At 38.2% G+C, this 20,131-nt stretch overlaps 1 protein-coding gene across 1 annotated transcript in view; it reads right to left on the bottom strand.

Annotated features, from left to right (window-relative positions):
- Nucleotides 1–19,167, bottom strand: part of LOC103772952 (golgin subfamily A member 3-like) — a 21,277-nt gene extending 2,110 nt beyond the window's left edge. The window contains 22 exon segments of the mRNA XM_008940297.1: nt 475–639; nt 1,041–1,163; nt 1,396–1,528; nt 2,337–2,476; nt 2,840–2,956; nt 3,502–3,699; nt 4,313–4,456; nt 5,190–5,406; nt 6,132–6,226; nt 6,704–6,967; nt 7,555–7,632; nt 7,770–8,138; nt 8,948–9,109; nt 10,039–10,176; nt 10,564–10,766; nt 11,384–11,446; nt 11,449–11,689; nt 12,131–12,242; nt 13,482–14,173; nt 14,656–14,768; nt 15,784–15,942; nt 19,035–19,167. Of these exon segments, the coding sequence (XP_008938545.1) occupies nt 475–639; nt 1,041–1,163; nt 1,396–1,528; nt 2,337–2,476; nt 2,840–2,956; nt 3,502–3,699; nt 4,313–4,456; nt 5,190–5,406; nt 6,132–6,226; nt 6,704–6,967; nt 7,555–7,632; nt 7,770–8,138; nt 8,948–9,109; nt 10,039–10,176; nt 10,564–10,766; nt 11,384–11,446; nt 11,449–11,689; nt 12,131–12,242; nt 13,482–14,173; nt 14,656–14,768; nt 15,784–15,942; nt 19,035–19,167 (4,059 nt within the window).
- Nucleotides 19,168–20,131: the final 964 nt, after the last annotated feature.

Here is a 20,131-nt window from a genome sequence, read left to right as displayed (position 1 = left end):
GGAAAGAGCAAAAAATCCATTATTACTGCATTTTCAGTGTACTAGCAGAGAATGAAAAGGCACAAAGAAACCACTTTTGAAATAGGGAAGGATGAAAAACTAGACAGTATGGAGAAGATAGACACATGAACATTTAGACAGTATTAAGTCTATATTTGGCCATGATCAATTACTTAATTGCTACCTTTTTTATTATTATATGTCAAAATGGAAAAGTAAGATAGTATGCTAAACAAAGATTTCTGAAACTAAAGGTGGTCATTCAAGATCAGTACAGTTACTTTTGCATGCAAATCTTTCTGTATTTATCATTTAAATATCAGAACATCAGTAATTCTGCATCACAAGCAGGCATTTCAGTTCAGAGTTTTAAGCAGGTTTCCCACAGCAGAGGATTTTCCATTACTTTAACTTAAAAGCATTAGCAGAGTATTTGCCAGTACCGTACAACATGTATTCTTCCTATTTAAGTACCTTCTTCATCTTGCCATGCTTCAGGTCCAACTTCAGCTGCTGGTTCTGCTGCAGCAGTGACTTCATGCTGTTCTTCAGTTCAGTCACTTTAGCCTGCAGCATAAACTTATCCTTCTGAGTCACTGACAGGTCTTCCCTCACCATTTCCAACTCAGCCTTGATATTCTAAATGGAAAAAGAAGAGACTCAACATGATACAGGGAAACAGTATAAAAATACTAGTTGGCTGGAAATTTTATAACTTTTTTTTTCCAGTTTCCAGAGAAAACCAGAAAAAGAAACAACATGTAACAATGTTATTTGGCACCAATTTGCCCTGGCAGAACACCAGAAAATAAGATTTTTAAAAAACTCAGTAGCCTACTTAATGGCATATAGTCAGGGAAAGAAGAAGCTAACAGCATCAAGTAAAACTGGAAAAAGTAAAGGCACTGCAAAACAGAGTAAATACACTTTCCTAATTCATTAAAGTTTAAGTATGCCTTTAAAAATTAAAAATGTTTTCATTATCCCCCTACAGCAATACCAGTTATCCATCAGAATCCCCACTATCTAGATTAAATTACCTGCAAGACAACTTGTATCCCTTCTATCTCCTTGTTGCTACGCTGTTCACTCATATCCAACTGTTGCTTAAGTGTTTCAATTTCTCTTTCTTTTTGTTCTACTTCCCACTTGAGGTCTTCCACCTACCAGGGGAAAAACAAAGGAAAAGAAATTGTCTTTAGATTTAGCTGTAAGTGCAACAAACCACAAAATCTGAAATATATTATTATTTTGTCTCACGAACCCTTCCTGGTTCTAAGAAAACCCAGCAAAACTTCATTAAAAATGCTAAATTAAAAATGCTAGATTAAAAACAAATTAAGTCTTACAATGCATCATGAATAAGGATAAAATCAGTAAATTTGCAGGTTTTACCTCTTGGTTTACTATAGGCTTTTCACTAAGCTTGTCATCCAGCTGCTTCTGCAAAAGTTGGAGCTGAGACCGGGCTTCTGCCAGCTCTTGCTGAAACTGTGATACTTCCTGGGAATGTTTTTCATCCTCTACCCTGCACAGGAGGATTAACAGACAGTTACTCAATCTGTCATTTAAAACAAGTACCTCACTGAGTTAGCTATGTAACCATAAACGACATGACAATGCGCAGAACCAGATTAGTTATAGCTCTGACTGAAGGCTTTGCCAGCATATTCACAGTAAGATTTAAATCGCAATAAGGTATTATATGAGACAGATGCACGAATATATCATTAAATACTGGGGGGGAAAAGAAAAATAAGCTCTGAGCCTTAGTAACAGCCCAGTTACAAACAGTAATTATGCAGTTAAAAAAAACTAAACAACAACAAAAAAAAAACCACACACACACAAAGCCTGTCAACCATTTGCTTTTGTTTTAGGATAAACAGGGTTAAACTCATATCCCTTCTCATGTAGGTCTGATAATATCTTATTATTTAAGAAAATACCTTCTATACAAGAAAACAAATTTAATTTGAAAATACTGTGGAATATATTCAACAATCAAATTCATCCTCCATGTAGTGTCTCAGGGACGTGAAAGAAAGAATAGCATATGAAGTGTTAATCCTTACTAGCGATGTTAAACAGTAGAGATTTGTGTTGAAACTGTAAAAAAAGCAGATGGTGAAGCCTAAATACAGTGCACTTCAGGTCTAACTGAATTACTAGGCAACTTATCACCTAGAGTCCAAACATGCATCTTATGGTCAGGCTCAGCTTGGGCACATTTCAACATAATCCACTTCAGAGTGGCAAACCCAAAACTTCACTGAAGTGTCTTTTTCAGAGAATTTCTTTTATTTACTGTTCTCTAAGCTTGGACATTTACTTACTGCAGTTTGTCCACTTCGACCTGAAGGGCTTGGACAAGCAGTTCTTTGGCATGTAGCTCTTTCTTGATTTCAGTGAGCTCCAGCACAGCAGCTCTGTAATGACGGCGGTTATGTGCTGCATCTGCCTTGGCTGCTGCTTCCTACAAGAGAAAAAACTGTCATTTTTCTTTGTTTTTTGTTCACAGTAGGTGAATCATAAAGGCAGGTAGACTAAACAGGCACAAAACACATCAAGAAGGGAGTTGTGCAGCTGTTAACATGTCTCTTTTTGTCTAAACAAATTCTTATTAGTGTTGTTATCCTTATTAACACTAATGGCAGTTAACAACTATATATCATGGAAGAAGCATGCTTGCCAGGCTGCTTCTTCACTGTGAATTTTTGGATGACATCACCACTTCCAGACATGCCCCATGCATTACAAGCCTCAGCAGAACATTTCTGATAGTTGATTAGTATACTTAGCACCTTTTAAGTAAATAAAACAAAAGATTAACCATTACCTGCTTTTTAAGTTCTTTAACTTTTGACTTTTCTTTCTCTAAGGAAGCCTGTAAAGCTTGAATAAGTTGTTGCATTTGCTGATCCTCTTCCTCTTTTCGCTTTAGGACAGCCTGAACCTGTATCACACCACAAAAAACAAATGTACATTTTTTGTGGGCTCACTGAAAGACCAGAAATGCCACCAGAGGAAGTACAAACACAAGTCAACGCAGGGATTGCAAAATTCCTCCTGCTGTCACTGGTAACTCTTTCCTTGTTGGTACCCTTCAACCTTAAAGGCAGCTGTGGTTAAATGACAGCTCATTGCCTAGATTCCCATTTGCTTCTACCCCACAAATAAATTATTTTTATTCCAATAGTAATACATCTCGATGAATCCATAGGTAATAGTTTGTACATTCCAAGTAACTTAGGGGAGCCACATCTTCACTATTGCAAATATTTTATCGTCATTTGTTTTTTTCCAAAAGAAACAGCTCAGTTTAGTGCAAGGCTCATTTCTGATTTCTTGTTTAACCCCCTATAGTACTGCTAGACATGGAAGACAGAACTGGAGAAAATGCACCAACTTCCTATCACATGAGCAAAGATGTCTAGGTCCTGTTGTCAGAAAATATGATCCAACTCCTTTCTTAGGATACTGTATCAAAAGGTCAAATACCTGTAGATTCAGTTGTACCAAGTCTGCCTCTCTTTTTGCTAATGCTGTTTCAAGGATATTGTTGTGCTCCCGCAACGCAGCGTTCGACTGACTAAGACCTGTAAGTTTTCCACGTTCATGCTCCAGTTCAAGGGCCAACTTCTTATTCATTTCTTCTAAACGTTTTATCTTCCTCCTGAAGCCCCTGGATTCCTGAAGCTATAGCCAAACAAACAAAATCCCAAACAAAAAAAAAAACAAACAACTGCAGATTACTACCACAAAAAATTGTGAGCTAAACTCATTAAACGTTTCACCTTCCCAGAACTGGATTTCTTTCTATTTTTCTTTTTTAAACAAGCACTTCAAAATAAGCACAATTAGGTATTTTTTCCTTTTGGAAGACTAAGATGCTTGCTAGAATCCAGTACTGTTCAGGTGCAGATCAAGAGTAGCTGATCCACAGGGTTTTTTTATGCAACTCTACAGCCGAATACCACCACCATGCCCTCGGAATCACTGAGCATCCGTGACTCCAGATAGTTTCAAAAGATAATGATTCATGTGTCCTCACCATCTCATGACCTGACACAGCCAGTATCTAATATAGGAACTACTTTTCTCTCTCATCTTCTTTTTCCCTATAGGACAATGATTCATGAAACCATGAAGAACCAGCACAGGGCAGCAAAATTAGCAAGTGTCACTGACACCATGCTTCCTTTGGAAGACTTTGTGCACTGTTGGACTAAAATTATGGTACTAAAATTTCTTCCTCTCAGGCACTTTTTACTGTCACCTTCTCATGTACCACGCAAATTCAAGCAATCACCTCATCCTCAAGTTCCAGTACTTTCTCTCTGTATTCTTCAAGCTCCTGGCTGGTAAGTGAAATCACTTCTTGCAGCTCTTTTTCCAGCATCAACTTGCTGCTGCTAACAGCTTGTAATTCTGTCTCCAGAGCTTGAATCCTTTCCTAAAGATAAAGGTATCACAAGCAGAATTAATGTATCACCCATTTATAGGAGTAATTTTGTTTTTGTTAAAAAGCCTACCTCTCAAGCAAATACTATATGAGGAGCTAGGTAAAAATCTTGCTCAGGGCTTTCCACTCTTGTACCTGGCTAATGCTGTTAAGAATATTTGATGTATTGGTCCATTGGTTCAAAGAACTGGAGCTTCCTCCATTAAATTAATTTTCTTATTGCAAGTATAATATATATTAGTAAGTTTTGGCTACCCTAAAGAACTTTTAATTGTCAATGAAAAAAAAGCAGGAAGAGTTAGAATTTCAGAAAATCTTCAGATGCTGAGCTCTTCAAAAAAACCCAATGCATAAAACCCAAACAGTAAAAATTCATCAGGAAACTTAGCACTAAGGCTGATCATCCTTTTGAACTTGCATTACAATTAATAACCTGAAAGACAACTAAAATTTAAAAAAACCCAAAAACATAAACACCACCAACCAAACCAAGGCCTGCCAAATAACCTCTCTCAAACATAGTTAAGGAAATTTTCAGTGTTCAGAACACTAACTCTGTGTCTTATCAAGATTTATATTCTAAATATTTTCATCACTTCAGAGTAAAATCATAATTCAAGACTTGTGTTTAATAATTCATATTTTGATTAGTTTAATTATTCATTATTTTATAAATTTATTTTGCTCTATCTTTGTACTAACAATATTAAAAGACATCACATACTTGAGCAATCTGGTTGCTTCCACCATCAGTGATTTGTGCTTTTAGTTTGCTCAGCTCTGCTTCAGCAGATTCCTTCGCAGTGAGAGATTCCTGGAGCCGACGACTGAGGATGCCGACTGCATTCTCATAGGCTTTATGCTTTGCTTTCATCTCTTTCTGAGCACTTGTCAGATCCGACCCCAGACGCTTCATTTTCTGTTTCTGCTCAGTAATGGCTCTGGAGTGAAAAGAAAAAACAAACATCAGGTAAAAACAAAACCTGCCTGAAAACAGTCCTAAAAGATTAATTTTCACATGGCCAAACAAAACCCAACATCCACTTCTCTCCCCTTGTCTCAGAGTCACCCATCTCAGCAGAGAAAGCTATCAGGCTATTAAGGCACAATGTGGTCCTTTGCATGACAATACCTTGAAAAAAAAGACCTTGATAACAGTCTAAGAAAATACTTATGGTAATTAAGAGGTCTTTGCTAGAATTATTTAAACTCCCATATGAAGGAATATATGCTACTCTCTCTAAAATAACACAGAATTTAGAGTGAGTTCCTTGGTGGATATACCAGGTATCATAAAACCCCTGTGTTCACAAGGCAGGGGGGGGGGGAAAAAGAAAAAAAAAAAAAAAAAAAAAAAAAAATGGTTCTGATTCATGCTAACATCCTAGCCAATCAAGGCTAAAACTCAGTGAATGGAAATTAGGATTAGCTCCAGTAAGTATTTTGTGTGGCAGACGGTAAAAAGCGAAAGTGAATCTGTGGAGAAGCTGTAGCTCTTGGGTAGCACACAACCAACACTTTGTCATGGATGTGACTATGACACTCTGTGATGCTCCGTTTAAATTTCTCAAAGGAAAGAGTAAAGAACAGGAAGAGAGGGGTTGCTATACAGGTGAATATGAGAAACAAATGCTGTAGCTCTTGTCTGTGATGAAACCACACTTACTTTTTTGCTTCTTCTTGCATTTGTTCTACTTGTTGCTTTAATACCTGGTTTGCCTCAGCAAGAGATGTCATTTGTTCCTTATCAAACTGCAAAGACTTAAAAGGAAGGAAAAAAGTACCCATAAGAATAAAAACAAGAGCATGTGTGCTGTATGTTGGACTATAAAAGAATAAGCATAAAATTTCAAAATTACTTCCACCTCTAAAAAGAAATTGTTCCAAGGTTCTCATCTCCTTTCTCTTTCACTTTTATTTCCTTTTTAATTCTTCCCTCCATGGTCACCACCATACCATGCATGAACAGAGTTCTAGTTTGGTCTTTGCTTTCAGATGGAGTTCACTTTGGGACCAAGGAAACTGCTTCCACATCACACCTCTGCCACTCCTGTAGTGTCTGTCTCCCCGCTTACTTACAGGAGATATTTATGAATTTACAGAATTTTGGTAGGTATATTCTCAAATGTATAGATAATAATGAATATGTAACCAAGAAAAAGAATTAAAAAAAAGTAATAGAAATAGAATATCCTGGATGAAACACCCTCCAACTCCAAAGCTTTACACCTTCCTTACCTGTAGACGTGCTTCCATATCATCTCGTTCTTTCTGCACAGACTGAAGCTGATTTTCTATTTCCACCATCTGCTGGTGAACCTGAGATACTTCCTTCTGTAGTTTTGAATGCTCAGATTCAAGGGACCGTCTTTCAGCTTGACTTTTCTGTAGCTCTCGTTTTAACTCTTTCACTTCTGAGTCCAGCCGCTTCTTTGTAGCTTTCAATTCGCTGATCAGCTGGTCCTTAGAACTTGCATCTCTTCGATAAGCTTCCACCATCACCTTGAGTACAAGGGTTTCAAGAGGACAACGTCACCTCTGTTACTACTTCCTGAACTTAAGAGTAATTTGCTATGAAGTATTTACTAATATTCTTTTAGTTTAGGTGGTGTGTAGGGGATGTGTTAATACAAACCAGACTCATCTTCTGTAACATATTTACTCTGGTTCAAAGACTTTTATGTAAGCTCAGATATCAAACACAACCATGTATCAGCAGCAATTTAATTACCAAAGCAACTACCATTTTTCAAAGCTGCAGGAAAATGATGACTCTTAGATTTTCAGGAGTGCTTTTGCAAAAGCAAACCTAGCATCAACAAAAGCAGAAAGAGATTTCATATGGCAGGTCATTTGGCAAACTCCCTGAAGTACAACAGAAGCTGGTGGATCTGCTTTTACATTAGTTACAGATAAAATCTCACCTGCACGAAATACAGAAACGGTATAATTATGTCACAAAGTTCTTTGATACAGAGAATTGATTCAAGAATCCTCATAAACCCCTCAAAAGTACATGCCTTCACTGTAAAAACAAACAAACAACTCTATGCCTTGGTTTTATTTCTTTGAACTAAGCTTTTGCTTACCTTCTGCTGTAGGAACTGTTCCTTCACTTTTTGAACCTGCTTTTTAAGGCTGGCATTTTCTTGTTGCAGATTTTCTACCTGCCAGAGGGGGGGAAAAAAGCAAACATGCTGCTTGACATGCCAAACATCATATTCTACATTATTTCAAGTAGTGATAGCATCTGTACTTCCTGGCAACTGCTACTTTAAATATGATACTTTTAGGGGTTTGTTACCTGGCTTGACTTGATGGCCATTTCTTGCCTTAGTTGTTCCAAAATTTCTGATGTTACTTCTGCATCTTCTCCAAGGCGTACTGCTCCTTCATCAAGTTGCTCTTTGTTTGCTTTAGCTGCCTGCAGAGCTACTTCCAAGACAATCTTCTCATTCTGCAAATATTGGATCATGTCATCTTTAGAAGTAGCATCACTTTGGAACTCTTCTAGTCTGGCCTTCAGTTCATCATACTGTGTCTGCAGGTCATCCAGGGACTGCTCTTTGGTGTGCAATGTCTCTTGGATCAGAGTGAATTGCTTCATTAGGTCTAGGTGCTCTTGCTGTAAAGATTCAAGCTGTAGATCTCGCTGATGCAAAGTCAACTTGACCTGAGAAGAAGAATTTTAAGATTCATACAAAAGGAATGTTTTCTTTGCAAATTCACTCCAATCAAAACAAAATATTTTAACTAATATTTTAGCTTCTAGAAGAAAAAAGCAGAAGGTGAAAAAAAAAAAATTTAACTTTCCTAGGCCACTTCTTTTGTTTGCTCTATTAATTGCATTGATTGCATTCTGCAGCATCTGTAATCTAAGCAATGACCACAATGACAAACCTAAAATGTTCTCAAGTAAGATTCACAGTACTCTAAATTTTCTTTGAAAAACATGTCCACGGTAGATATACTGCCGTGTTATTCAGTGTTATTACAGACAATGCCATACAATAATATGGAATAGAATATTCAGCTATCACATACTTCATCTCCTTCCAGCCTTTGACATGCTGCCTTTGTAATGTTACAAGGTTAAAGTGGGACTCTGTAGGGAAGTACAGATTTATTATGCCTTAAGTGTATATAATGATATACTGACTACCAACATCAACTTGAACATGGATCTATGCTTCTTGTCTATACTTAATCACATACTGAAGTCACTAAAATAAATAAATAAATAAATAAATATATGATAGTAATCCTGAAATTAAAAAAAATAAAAATAAAGATACTGTTATTGTGATGGCTGAAAAAGAGGAAGCCTCTTCACCTGGCACAGAGTGAGTTTGGTATGGACTTCATTTTTGCAGGTTTAAAACAAAAAAAATATTAAAGCTCAGTATCATTTTACTATTTCCTTTTCAGCCAAGTAAGTATTCCCCTTGCAACCTCTGGGAAGTTACCTAACAAACAGTCTACCTGTTCCAATTCTTGCTCCAATGTTGCTGCAGAATCAGCCATTTTCTGAAGCTGTTCTTTTTCATCCTCAAACTCCTCTAGTTTTCTCTGCAAGTCTTCTTCCACCATGGTTTTAGCCTCCTGGATCTGCATGAAGGCAGCTTCTTGATCTAACATGTCAGCCTGCACAGAAAAAAGAAAGGAATCAGCTTCTACAATTGCACTGGGGGATGGGGGTTGGGAAGAAAAGGGTAAATTATCAATAAAATTTCTAGAGAAAAAAAAACACAAAACCAATTCTGATGTCTGCCTTACATACCCGTATATCTTTACTGAACTCACCCATTCACATTACTTGACACTTTAGAACAATCGTAAGCATCTTGCACATTTATGACAATCAGGATTCCTCTTAAATACCAAACCTTTTCTAAATCGATGAAACAAGACAGATTTTTCTTAAAATTAAACTGTTTAGAAAAAATTCTGAAACCAGAGATTCCTTGGATCCTGTGGCTACACTGTGGAATAGCAACTCCTGTCATTTACACAACCACTGCTAACAGTGGAGATGGGATGTTTCCACTAAGCTGCTGCTTTACTGCCCTTTGACACTTAGGAGGAATGTCACTGAAACTCAGTGGGATCTAAGGGTTTAAGTGCTTTCAGAGTGAGTGCACTGCACTTCAGGTTTTACCCATCTTTTCTTACTGGAGGGCAGGAAGGAGAAACCTGTGTACTGAGCAACTTCACACACATAAGATGCAGTTTACTGACTTAGTTTAACTTCCAATTGAGTTTTCTCCCAAAAAGGTTCATGAATGGGGAAAGGAGAAAATTCACATCCATCCTTAAAATTCAATTAAAAACAAATACCAGAGCTGAAAAATGCAATTATTACTTTGGGGTGGGAAACATGGCCTTGTTCCCTCTTACTCTTCAAAGTATCTTGCAAATGTATTTACTTTGAAATATTTATTGGTTTTATAATGCAGCATTTGAATTAACTCATAAGAATTCTATGTTACTTTGCCAGAATAGCCTTGAGTTTGCAAAACCTAAACAAACAACCTGGGCAGGACATAGTTCATGAAGACCACCTAGAACCATACCTCAATGTTCTGCAGCTGTGCTGCAATACGTTCCTTTTCTTTAATAGATCTGTGCTGGGTTTCAGTCAGCTGCTGAGACAGCGTCACATTCTCTAGTTTGAGATGTTCCAACATACCTGCTTGAGTCATTTGCCCAGCCTGAATGAAGGGTGGAGGGGGAAGAAATTCACAAATTAATACCAACAGTCAAAACCTGGCCAAAAAATCTAAGAGGTTCGGGGGGGGCAAGTGGAAGGAAATCACACTGAATCTTATCTGTGCCTTAGCTCAGCTACTATTTTCATTGCACCACAGGTCTTCACTCACAGAAAGCAAGTGCTTTGGTTAAATTTATACCTCAGCATTAATGTGAACTAACACCTCATAATGAAAAATAAAACACCATCCCCCCTTGCTCTCCACCTGGAGCACACACGAGTGAGACCAGCTCCCTTGTCCAAGCACATAAACAGTGTCCTCTGGATAAAACTAACATAAAAAAGGAACAGAGTCTCAATCCTCACACATGCAAGCAATCCATAATACCTGTATATTGGCCATCTCACTCTGCAGCCTGACACGAGCCTCCTGTGCTAGTACAAGCTGCTGCTGGTACCACTGCCGCACATTCTGGAGAGATGTGATTTCTGTTTCAGAGGCCTTTAGCTTATTGGTCAGTGTGGTCCGTTCCAACTGCACCTTCTGAAGTTGGCTCTGTAAGGAAGCCAACTGCTGTCGCAGATCATGAACTACAAAAAGAAAAATAAAAAACTTGGGCCACTGCACTCCATTGTTCTATTTTTATTGACACATTTTTCAAGGATTATTGCTAAATTCATAGCTTTTTATTTTACTTTTTTTTTCCCTTTCTTTTTGAGCAAAAACATATATGCCCAATTACATAAAGACTGGCTTTTCCTGCACAAGTGAGGGGAATTGCAAGAATCCAAAGTACCAGGTCAGAAGCAGAATAATATTAATTAATCACTTCTATAAGTATTCATAGTTCCTTAAAGGCAGAAAACATGAATTAATTAAAAATCAGGAAGCAGGTATCCTGTCATGTACACTCATCATTACAAACCAATATTTGTACTATTTTCTAAAAACTGTTAGTCCACTGTCAAACAGTTACTAGACTAAATATTTATGCCTTCCTCTACAACCTGGCAGTGGCATCTTGCCAACAGTGGCACTTCTGTGACACAAAATAAAAACCAATCATCTTAAAATTCAGACCATTTCATTAGTATGACATCAACGAAGCACAAATTAGAATTCCTTCTTCCTGGACTTCAGAATTATGTTGAAATAAAATTATTTACGGAACAACAAAGTTTAAAGATTGACATTTACACCACCCCACCTGTGCTGTCTCTGGTGAGAACGTTTTTTTGCATCTCTTCAACTTTCAGCAGGCGTCTTTGTTTTGTTCCTCTGCTAACTGCAAATCATTATTTGAAGAAGCCAAACTAGCATTCTTTGCTTCCAAGGTATGTTGCAGGTCAGCCATCGCTCGTTCCAGATCCCAGCAAGACTGCTTTAATGTGGCCACTTCTGAGCTAAGAGATTCCTGCTTCTGTTGGCTGTTTTGGCTGTGCTCCATCTGCGCCTGAAGCTTCATGTTCAAAGCTGCAAGTTGGGCTTGTAGCTCAGTCTTCTCTTTGAGAGCCTGAACATGTCCATAAAATCAAAATACATGTCTTAAAAGAAAATACATTAATGGCTGGCTAAAGAAGATGCTGAGCAAAACAGCTTTGCTAAGGCAAAGACCACTTGCTTGTAAAAAAAAAAAAATAATTCCCCAAGTCAAGTCTGCTTTGCTTACGATGCTAATTGCAAGTGATCTCCCTGCCATTATCTCAACCCAACATTATATTTTTTTTTTTCCTCTCCCCTGTCCAGCTGAGGAGGAGGAGTGATAGAATGGCTTTGGTGTGCACCTGGTGTCCAGCCAAGGCCAACCCTCCACAGCATTTACCTTGTAAAGTACCTTAGTCAGCAATGTTTTTACAGAACGCAATTCCCACAAGCGATGAGTAGGAAGCTCTTGAAAATTAATTAATATGTTAACATAATTTGCTAAAGACAGAAAATCAAATTAATTTTCTACCTGATTAGCTTCTACTGAGAGTGCTTCTAGTTGCCCTTCAAGTCTCATCTTCTCCTTCAGAACCTGTAACATGTCGTCATGCGTTCCTGCGATAGAGCTTTCCATAGAAACACTGGAGCAGAGACAGCACATACACAGTCACAGGGTTAGAAAACAACACTCACCTAGTTGAAGAAAAGTAAAGCTGAAATTAAGAGAAAATCAGACTCCACATGTAACCTAGAATTTAGGACCTTTTCTGGCTTTATGATGGATCCAGAATAAGAGAAAACACCTTTGTCTACATAGATAAAGAAATAATATTCACGCTAAGTTTTCATGCATTAGTTTCTATACTTGCAGCAACTAGAATGTGCCATGCATATATTTATTATTTTACAGAAGTGCAATGGTTGACTTTATTATATTCTGTATCTGCATGTCCCATTATAAGCAGACAAATGGACATAATGGGAACACAAAACCTCCACAACTATTGTTTGCTATGGTCTGCTTTAACAGGAAAGTGCCCGAGAAATACCAACAGCTGCCACAAAAGAAGGACGAACAGGTATTTGATATAAGGGATTCCTTATGCTCCTTCCCTGATGTACAGTCAAGGAGTCTAAAGTAAAAGAGCTTTCTCTCATTACTGTAAGAGTTAAGTCTAAGCTGGAATAACTGCTGACAACTGATTTTACCTGAATGTCTCAGGCATTATGCTTTATTCCACTGAAGGAAACAAATTATAACTTCAAAGTTAACATGTATAAAACATACATCTGCAGACAACTGATAAAAAACACAACTGCATTGTTAAGGGCATCACCAGTCATCCACTTGCTTGCCAATTCACCCAGTTTAATACCTAACATATACACATAAGCTTGTAAGACTAAGAAAATCTCATCTGAAAGGGCTGAAAAAAGTAAGAGTATCTCAGACAAGACTCTTGGCATTTCATAACTGTTTAAGGTCTGAAAGGTATGTGCGTAGATCAGTAAAAGGACGAAAATAAATATCACTGAGTCAGTTAAGCCTACACTTTCAGACTTTAAAGCCCAGTGCCACATCAGTGATTCAGTGCCAATGCCCACTTCACAAGTAAACACAGAGAGAAGCAACTGCTGGCAGTATGTTTAAAGCACACTGTCAGTGGCAAAAATACCCTCTGATACACTTGGTAAATCGGTACTCAAGTGAAGTGACCTTTCAGTTTCTTTTAGAATCTCTAAGTTAGTAACAGATTTGATCCCACTGAATGTAAGTTTAAAGTGGATCCAAAGTTAGCAGAAGGTAAGATGAATAGGCTGCCTGTTCCAAGAAAGTCTAATGCCTAATAACAGCTTCACTGTACGGCGATCTTTCTTACCTGCTAGAAATACTGTCTCTCCTACTCCGGACTTCACCATTAACTTCTTGCTCTTGGGCTTGATGCTCCACTGCTGCAGCCTGCAGCACCTCACTGATGGAAGGAAATTGCCCCATTGCATCAGGATGTATCTTCTGACCGTTTATTGTATATGGGATACCCTGTCTCCCTTCTGTATTCTGTAAACTGTTATAGAGCCCTTTTCCTGACACGCTGCTGTAGGTAGAGCTGTCGCTCTCATTTCCATCCAGCCTCACTCCCACTTCACTCCCATCAATCTCTGAAATGCTATCTCCTGCCAGGGAGGAATTCTCTATTCGATCATCCATGTCAGAGGGTAAACTAATCTCAGAAACCACTGATGTTGGACCACTTCTGCTTTGCTTCAGAGTGCCACCAGGTAGATCAGTAGCCACAAAATTCCCGGCAGCATTTCCAGAGTCTGGATCTTCTGTTCTGTAGTCAGCCAAGGACCGGATCTTACTGGACTTAGATTTTGAACTTCTTCTCTCTTTTGAGGATGCTGGAAGTCCCAAGCTACCCAGTTTTGGCCCCCTTGGGACACTGGTCCGCAAAAAGGAGTATTCCTTTGTCATTGCTACAGTGCTAGCTCTTGGCAAGATTTCTGGATTTAACATCAGCTCAGGATCTAGGGTGCTGGAGGGACGGTTTTTAGATGTAGACTGATTCAACTAAAAGAAGTAGACAGTCAACAGTAAGTTCCAGAATACTGCATTTGAACCAGCATCAAAGACTTATTTTGTTGTAGAACTTAATACATAAAGCTCTACACTTTTACCTTATTTAAACATATGCATAATTTCATAAACAAGGTAAATTACATTAGCAATCAACCCTGTCAAGGCTCACTATACACAGGTTGAAAGTGATCAAAGCCTAACTGAAAAATGCAGGAAAAATTGAACATTTAGATTAATTTGGGGCTAGGTTCCCCTCCAACCCCATTTTAAGTAGCACAAAAGGATATGTTACTGACAAGGTAACAGAGAAAAATTTTGCATACCCAGAATAAAAAAAAAATGCTTTTTCACATTAGAGAAAACTAATGAACATTTAAAGCAGAGAAAACAGTCATTTACACCACAGAGAAATTAGTGTTTTCAAGCTTCTCAACACCATACTGAATCTAGAAGATCTGTTGTGTGGTACTCACTCTTTCTTGATGTCTCTTCACTCTGTATTGCTTGAGCTGTTCTTCTAACCGTCTTCTTGCCTGAAGTCTTATTTGCTCTTCTCTCTCCAATGGGAGTGAAGACTCCACTGAGCCTGTAAATGAAAAGTGCCTTTACAGACAAACAGAAAATTCCAACACAAGCAAAACTGAAGCAAAAGGAAAAAGCCCCTTCCACCATCAGCAACATGCTTCATGCTTAAGCAAGGAACGCAAGGAAAGCCCATTGGCATGCACCTCAGAATACCCTCTTCTAACACACTTATGTAAGTATTGATAAAAGCCTGTGTGTTGACATTGCTCAGTGTGCAAAAGCTGTAGTTCTTCTATGTATATGATACTATACTGCAAGAACAAAACTGTCACTGTCACTTAATCTCACCTGTCCTGTATTTCTGACAGTACTAAAATGATAAAACTAAGCAAGACCACGCAGTCCACTCATTCCCTACAGATCAGAGAAAGATATTCCCTAGATACAGTTCCTTTCTTTTTGTTAACTTGCACTAAACCTTTCCCATTTTTTTCAAATCATTATTTCAGAAAACTCCTGCAGCATTAGACACTTCACTGTAAAAGCTTCCCCTTTCTCTCCCCTTTATTGCTCTTATCTTCCGCTCTTTAAGACTTAACATAACCTGGTTCTGTTTTGGTTTTTGTTGTTTTGGTTTTGTTTTTTTTTTTTTTTTTCTTCTTAATGCCACCTGTCACTCTTAATAATCAAAAGGATTAGAGTAGCTTCAGCCCCAGAAAGCATAAATACCCCTCCAGCATAAGAACAATTTTTAAACAGTAAGGCATGTACCTTAGCTGCAGCAGAGGGTGGTTTACAAAAAGAAAATTAATTGTAGTTCAAAGTAAAAGCTTACTGCAGAAATGAAGTTTAGTCCAAGCTTAAATGATGTTACAGGATTCTAGAGCCAGACTCAAGTATAAAGCTTTATGCAGCAAGAGAAAGCAGGGGCACCACCATAAACAGATGCTTACACAATTCAGTTTCTTGCATGGGAAGACTTAGTTTGAGAGACTGCAAAGCTTCTTTTCTAAGAACTATGCCCTCAGCACTAGTTCCCTGAGACTTCCTTAGGCTGTCATGGAAACCAGTCACACCTGGAGACGACTCCTGACCCTGTGCATTGTCGGCGGGGTCAAAAGATACAGGAGAGTCAGGGAAGAGTGACTCTGGCCCATTCTGGCAGGCATCCATTTTGCTGTTTATCTCCAGACTTCCCTCTTCATTTGGCACTTCATTGATATTAATACTGGTAGCTGGAAAAGAAAGTTTCACTGAGCTATACTTCAAGCCACCTCATTTATCTTCACACCTCCACCCAAATACAGTGCTACCACTACTGCCTTCAGACTGTCAGAATATGGAAATTGTTAATAACAGTAACTCTCAGGAGAAATTTTGTAAAAGGACTTTTGACTCTTCATTCAAAACAAAGTACCACCTTTCATTGGCTTTACTAGGTCACCTTCAAGGAGGAGCTCAAAAGTGATCACAAGCTACCTTCAAAACACACGGGGGTTTTAGAGCTTAGGAGGTTTAGAAGCATGAAACATCATGTGTAAGTAACATGATCTGTGCCACACTGAGTGGCACCTACTACATATAAGACCCAGAAACCCTGGGGCTGTGGTGAATGATTCAGCTATTTGGTATGCTGCTGGACACTGGGGAGAAAGCATCCACCATCCCAGCTTCCAGCCTGGGCCAAGCACAGTTTGGCAATTTTAAACCAAGTTTAATTTTTTTAAAATATGACATCTTCATCAAAAGTACAGCAGCAAAGCTCACATGTATCAAATGACTAAACCTAGCAATTAAAAGGCAATTTAATAACCACTTTAATACCAATTTAATCACCACTTCCTAATACTGAATTTTTCTTTTCCATGAAGTAAAATTAATCTTCAAAACCATTCAACAATTCAGAGGATTTCTTACACACAACTTCACTTGGTGGAGGACTACTTGCAACAAAACTCTGTATCTAACTTTAAATGCATTATTATAGATCCCAAATGAGCAGGGTACTGAAAAAGTTACTTTCTGTTCATTCCCACACCAGGGGAATCACTGGAATAACTAGAACTTATTGGAAGAATATGGAAGACTTCATTGTTTCTTCTTAAAAATGTCTGAAAATATTTAACATTTATTATCACAGAGTATTTGTCAGTTTCCTCTGAGTATTTTTCCCTCCTCTCAGAGCTACAGACTTGAATAAGCAGTTTGGGTTTTTTAAAGTTCACTCAAAGAAGAAATGCGAGTAAAAGAAAAAAAAACCAAACCAACCAGAACGGAGAAACAGATCCTCCCAAAACTGTTTCTAAGACTCATGCAGAAATATTCTGTGGCCAGGAAGCTGATCACAACAATTCAATAAAACTTCAGTTACTGATTTAGACCAGCTTATTAACATACTGCTATTAAACTTTTTTCCCCCCCATATAATGAATCACTACAAATTTCTAAAAGCAAAACAAATCTAAAGTAAATAAATAAAAAATAAATAAAACCAAAGATGCTATAATTCATGTATGTTGTGAACATTAAAATATACCCTGAAATTAAATAAGGCATATGGGAAAAAGTTACAGGTAGGAAGATAGGCTTTTCAATTGTTTTCCCTTCTGGTATTGAAGAAAGCAAAAGGTTTCCTTTTAAGTGCAGTCAATTTTCACTTCGGAGTAATTTAAAGAAGGAAAGATAAAATTTCCACCCCTAACCATTAGTTCCCCACAGTGCATCCTCCCTTAGGCCATCACAGATGTTTTTACAGTGAATGAGCTCAGAGGAAACTGAATATGGATAAAAAGTTTTCAGCCTGTGTTTGCCAAAACCCATCAGCTGTCTAAGATTTGAATGAAAACATTTTTTAATATCTTACTTGTCATGCAGAGAACGTTTTCAGGCCGTTTTAGCCCAAATCAGGCTAAATCTCTGATTTAGTTCACTAAGTGGTCACAGAAACACTTGCAGAGTCTATGGGAGGGATGGGTGCAACAAGGATGCAAAGGAGGATAGGACCTTTTAATGGCTAACCAAAGTCAGAGTTTAGGGCATTTTTAAACTAAAAGATTGTCAAACTCAAATTTGAAATCAGTGTCAGTGCTAAGAATAGCCACAAGAAGCAAAAAATAAGAAGCCTTACACATACAGAAATATTGTTTCTGCCCTTCTTTCAGAAACTGCATCAGGTTTATACTTTATTTACATTTTTTATATTCACAACTGTGGGTGGTATATATATATACAAAAGAGATGCTGGAGCAAAATTTTGGAGGAATGGTTTCCTGGCAACTTCTTGAGGCCATGAGAAGCTCAGAATCTAAACACCATCTTTTATTAAAGTCACTTAATTGCAGTAATGTCAATACAAGGGCAGTCTTTTTAGAACAGTGGGGGAGGACATGCAATGAGACAGAAAACAGTAGAAAGGCACACTATGTATTTGTAAGCCACAATTCAGCTGAACAATGTCCAACACAGAAGACAGCAACACGTGATCTCCAACTTCATAAAAGATAAACAAATCATCATATAACTACACTCTGCCAGTCTGATAACAGGCAGTGTAAAAAATGCAAATCAAAGTCTCCAGCCCCCAGTTTCTTGCCTGTGACACAGTCACAAAAGGAGAAGGGTGGAAGGCTAACAACTTGTGGTCACCTCCTTTGACGTAAGTAACCTGCACACTTCTGTGTATCTACACAGCCGCAACATAAACACTCCCTCCACCCACCTACTGCCATATCCTCATGTACCAACACACTCCCAGATACCTGCAGTGGAAACATGGAGATTTCAATTCAATACAAGGAAAAGATTTTCGCAATGAAAACGGTTAAATACTGGAATGGACAGAAAGGCTGTTGAACCTCCATCTCTGGAGGTTTTCAGAATTCAACAGGACAAGGCCCTGAGCAACCTGATCTAGCTTCAAAGCTACATCTGCTCTGTGCATGAGGCTGGACTTTATTTACTAGAATAAAGTACTCCAGTCATGACTTTATAACAAACATTTCAGAACTTTTAGTTCTAGAGAATTTCAGGTATACACCCTTGGAAATGCTATCAGAAGATAGAGTAACACCCTGAGCAGCACATACTCAACTGACAGCCAATAGTACTTAACAGTTGGTTCTGTTTTGAAAGAATGGGTTCAAAACAAAACACATTTTTCCCATACACTGAGCCATGGCCTTTACCAAACTTTCTTAAAACTGCTGTACAAGTAATTCCTGACCTCAAGGAAAAAAGTCCTTCAGCATGAGCTGAACAACAAAATAGACAGTTGTAGAGAAGCCCGCGTAAGACCAGGAAATTATTTGGTGCATGTGAATTAACTTACTGTTAATTTCATCCGTTGTAACTGGCAAATCTGACTTGGCTTTACCATCCAAAAGTTCTTCAGAGCTACTAGGAGCTCCATTACTGCTTCTGTTCTCCAACTGAACGTCCTGCTGGACAGACAAGGAGTCCATGGTAAAAACGATCCAGATCCCTGTAAAGTTTGTCTTCTGAATAATTCACCACCAAGTGAACTACCAAGTCCTGTTTCTCTCCATCAGCAACAGCAGCATCAGGACGTTACACAGGAGCACAATTCTGAGTGTTACAGCTGTTTGTGTGCAGCAGGCAGCCAATAATTCCAGGAGATCATGAAAACAGCTCACAGTCAAAGTTGTAATCACCAAGGAGCTGCATCTTCTAAAAACAAAAGGTAGGAAATTCACAAACATTTCTTAGAGACTTGAAAATACGAGTTAAAAAGCAGTAGTGTTCACAGATAACCCACCAGACCAGCTTCAACACACAAAACCAGGACATGGAATAAAAACAGAGACAATGAAATATAACCAAGTATCCAGCTTCTGCGAATTAGAAATTATCATTTTAACAGCAATTTAGTATCACTTTGGGGTTTTTTTAGTAACATTGATACACCAGCATAATGATGCAACAAGATAACATTCAGCAAGACAACTGATATAAGATCAATGTCCCTTCTATTAGAAATGCCTCTGTGGCCTCTGCTTTAATAAGCAAGCCAGTATCCAGAGTAGCACTTCACTCTGAAAACCACTCTGGACTTTTAACACCATATATTTCATGTCAAGGGCCTACTGCCATTTAAGTTTCAATAACTTTAGTTAGAATGCAATATGGAATTCAGATTTTTTTTTTTCTTCAATTACATCATTACTGTTTACTTGTCTGCAGAGTAACCAGTACATATCACTGTACAGAGCCTGAACTACTCATTACAGCACACGCTGGCAGCCAGAATGTGGCCTGGGCTGCAATTCAATGCTGCCTCCTCCCACAGCAAGTCAAGAGGAGGATTTCCCAACACAGTTTATAGAACTTGCAAATGATTCTCCAGGCATTCAGATCTCACCTTCAGTTATAGACCCAGTCAACTAATAAAATCTAACAGAAGCTGTT

Source organism: Merops nubicus, unplaced genomic scaffold, assembly GCF_000691845.1.
Source record: "Merops nubicus isolate BGI_N331 unplaced genomic scaffold, ASM69184v1 scaffold52055, whole genome shotgun sequence".
Lineage (NCBI taxonomy): Eukaryota > Metazoa > Chordata > Aves > Coraciiformes > Meropidae > Merops > Merops nubicus.
Note: the sequence above shows the minus strand (reverse complement) of the source record. Positions and strands in the feature narration are given on the sequence as shown.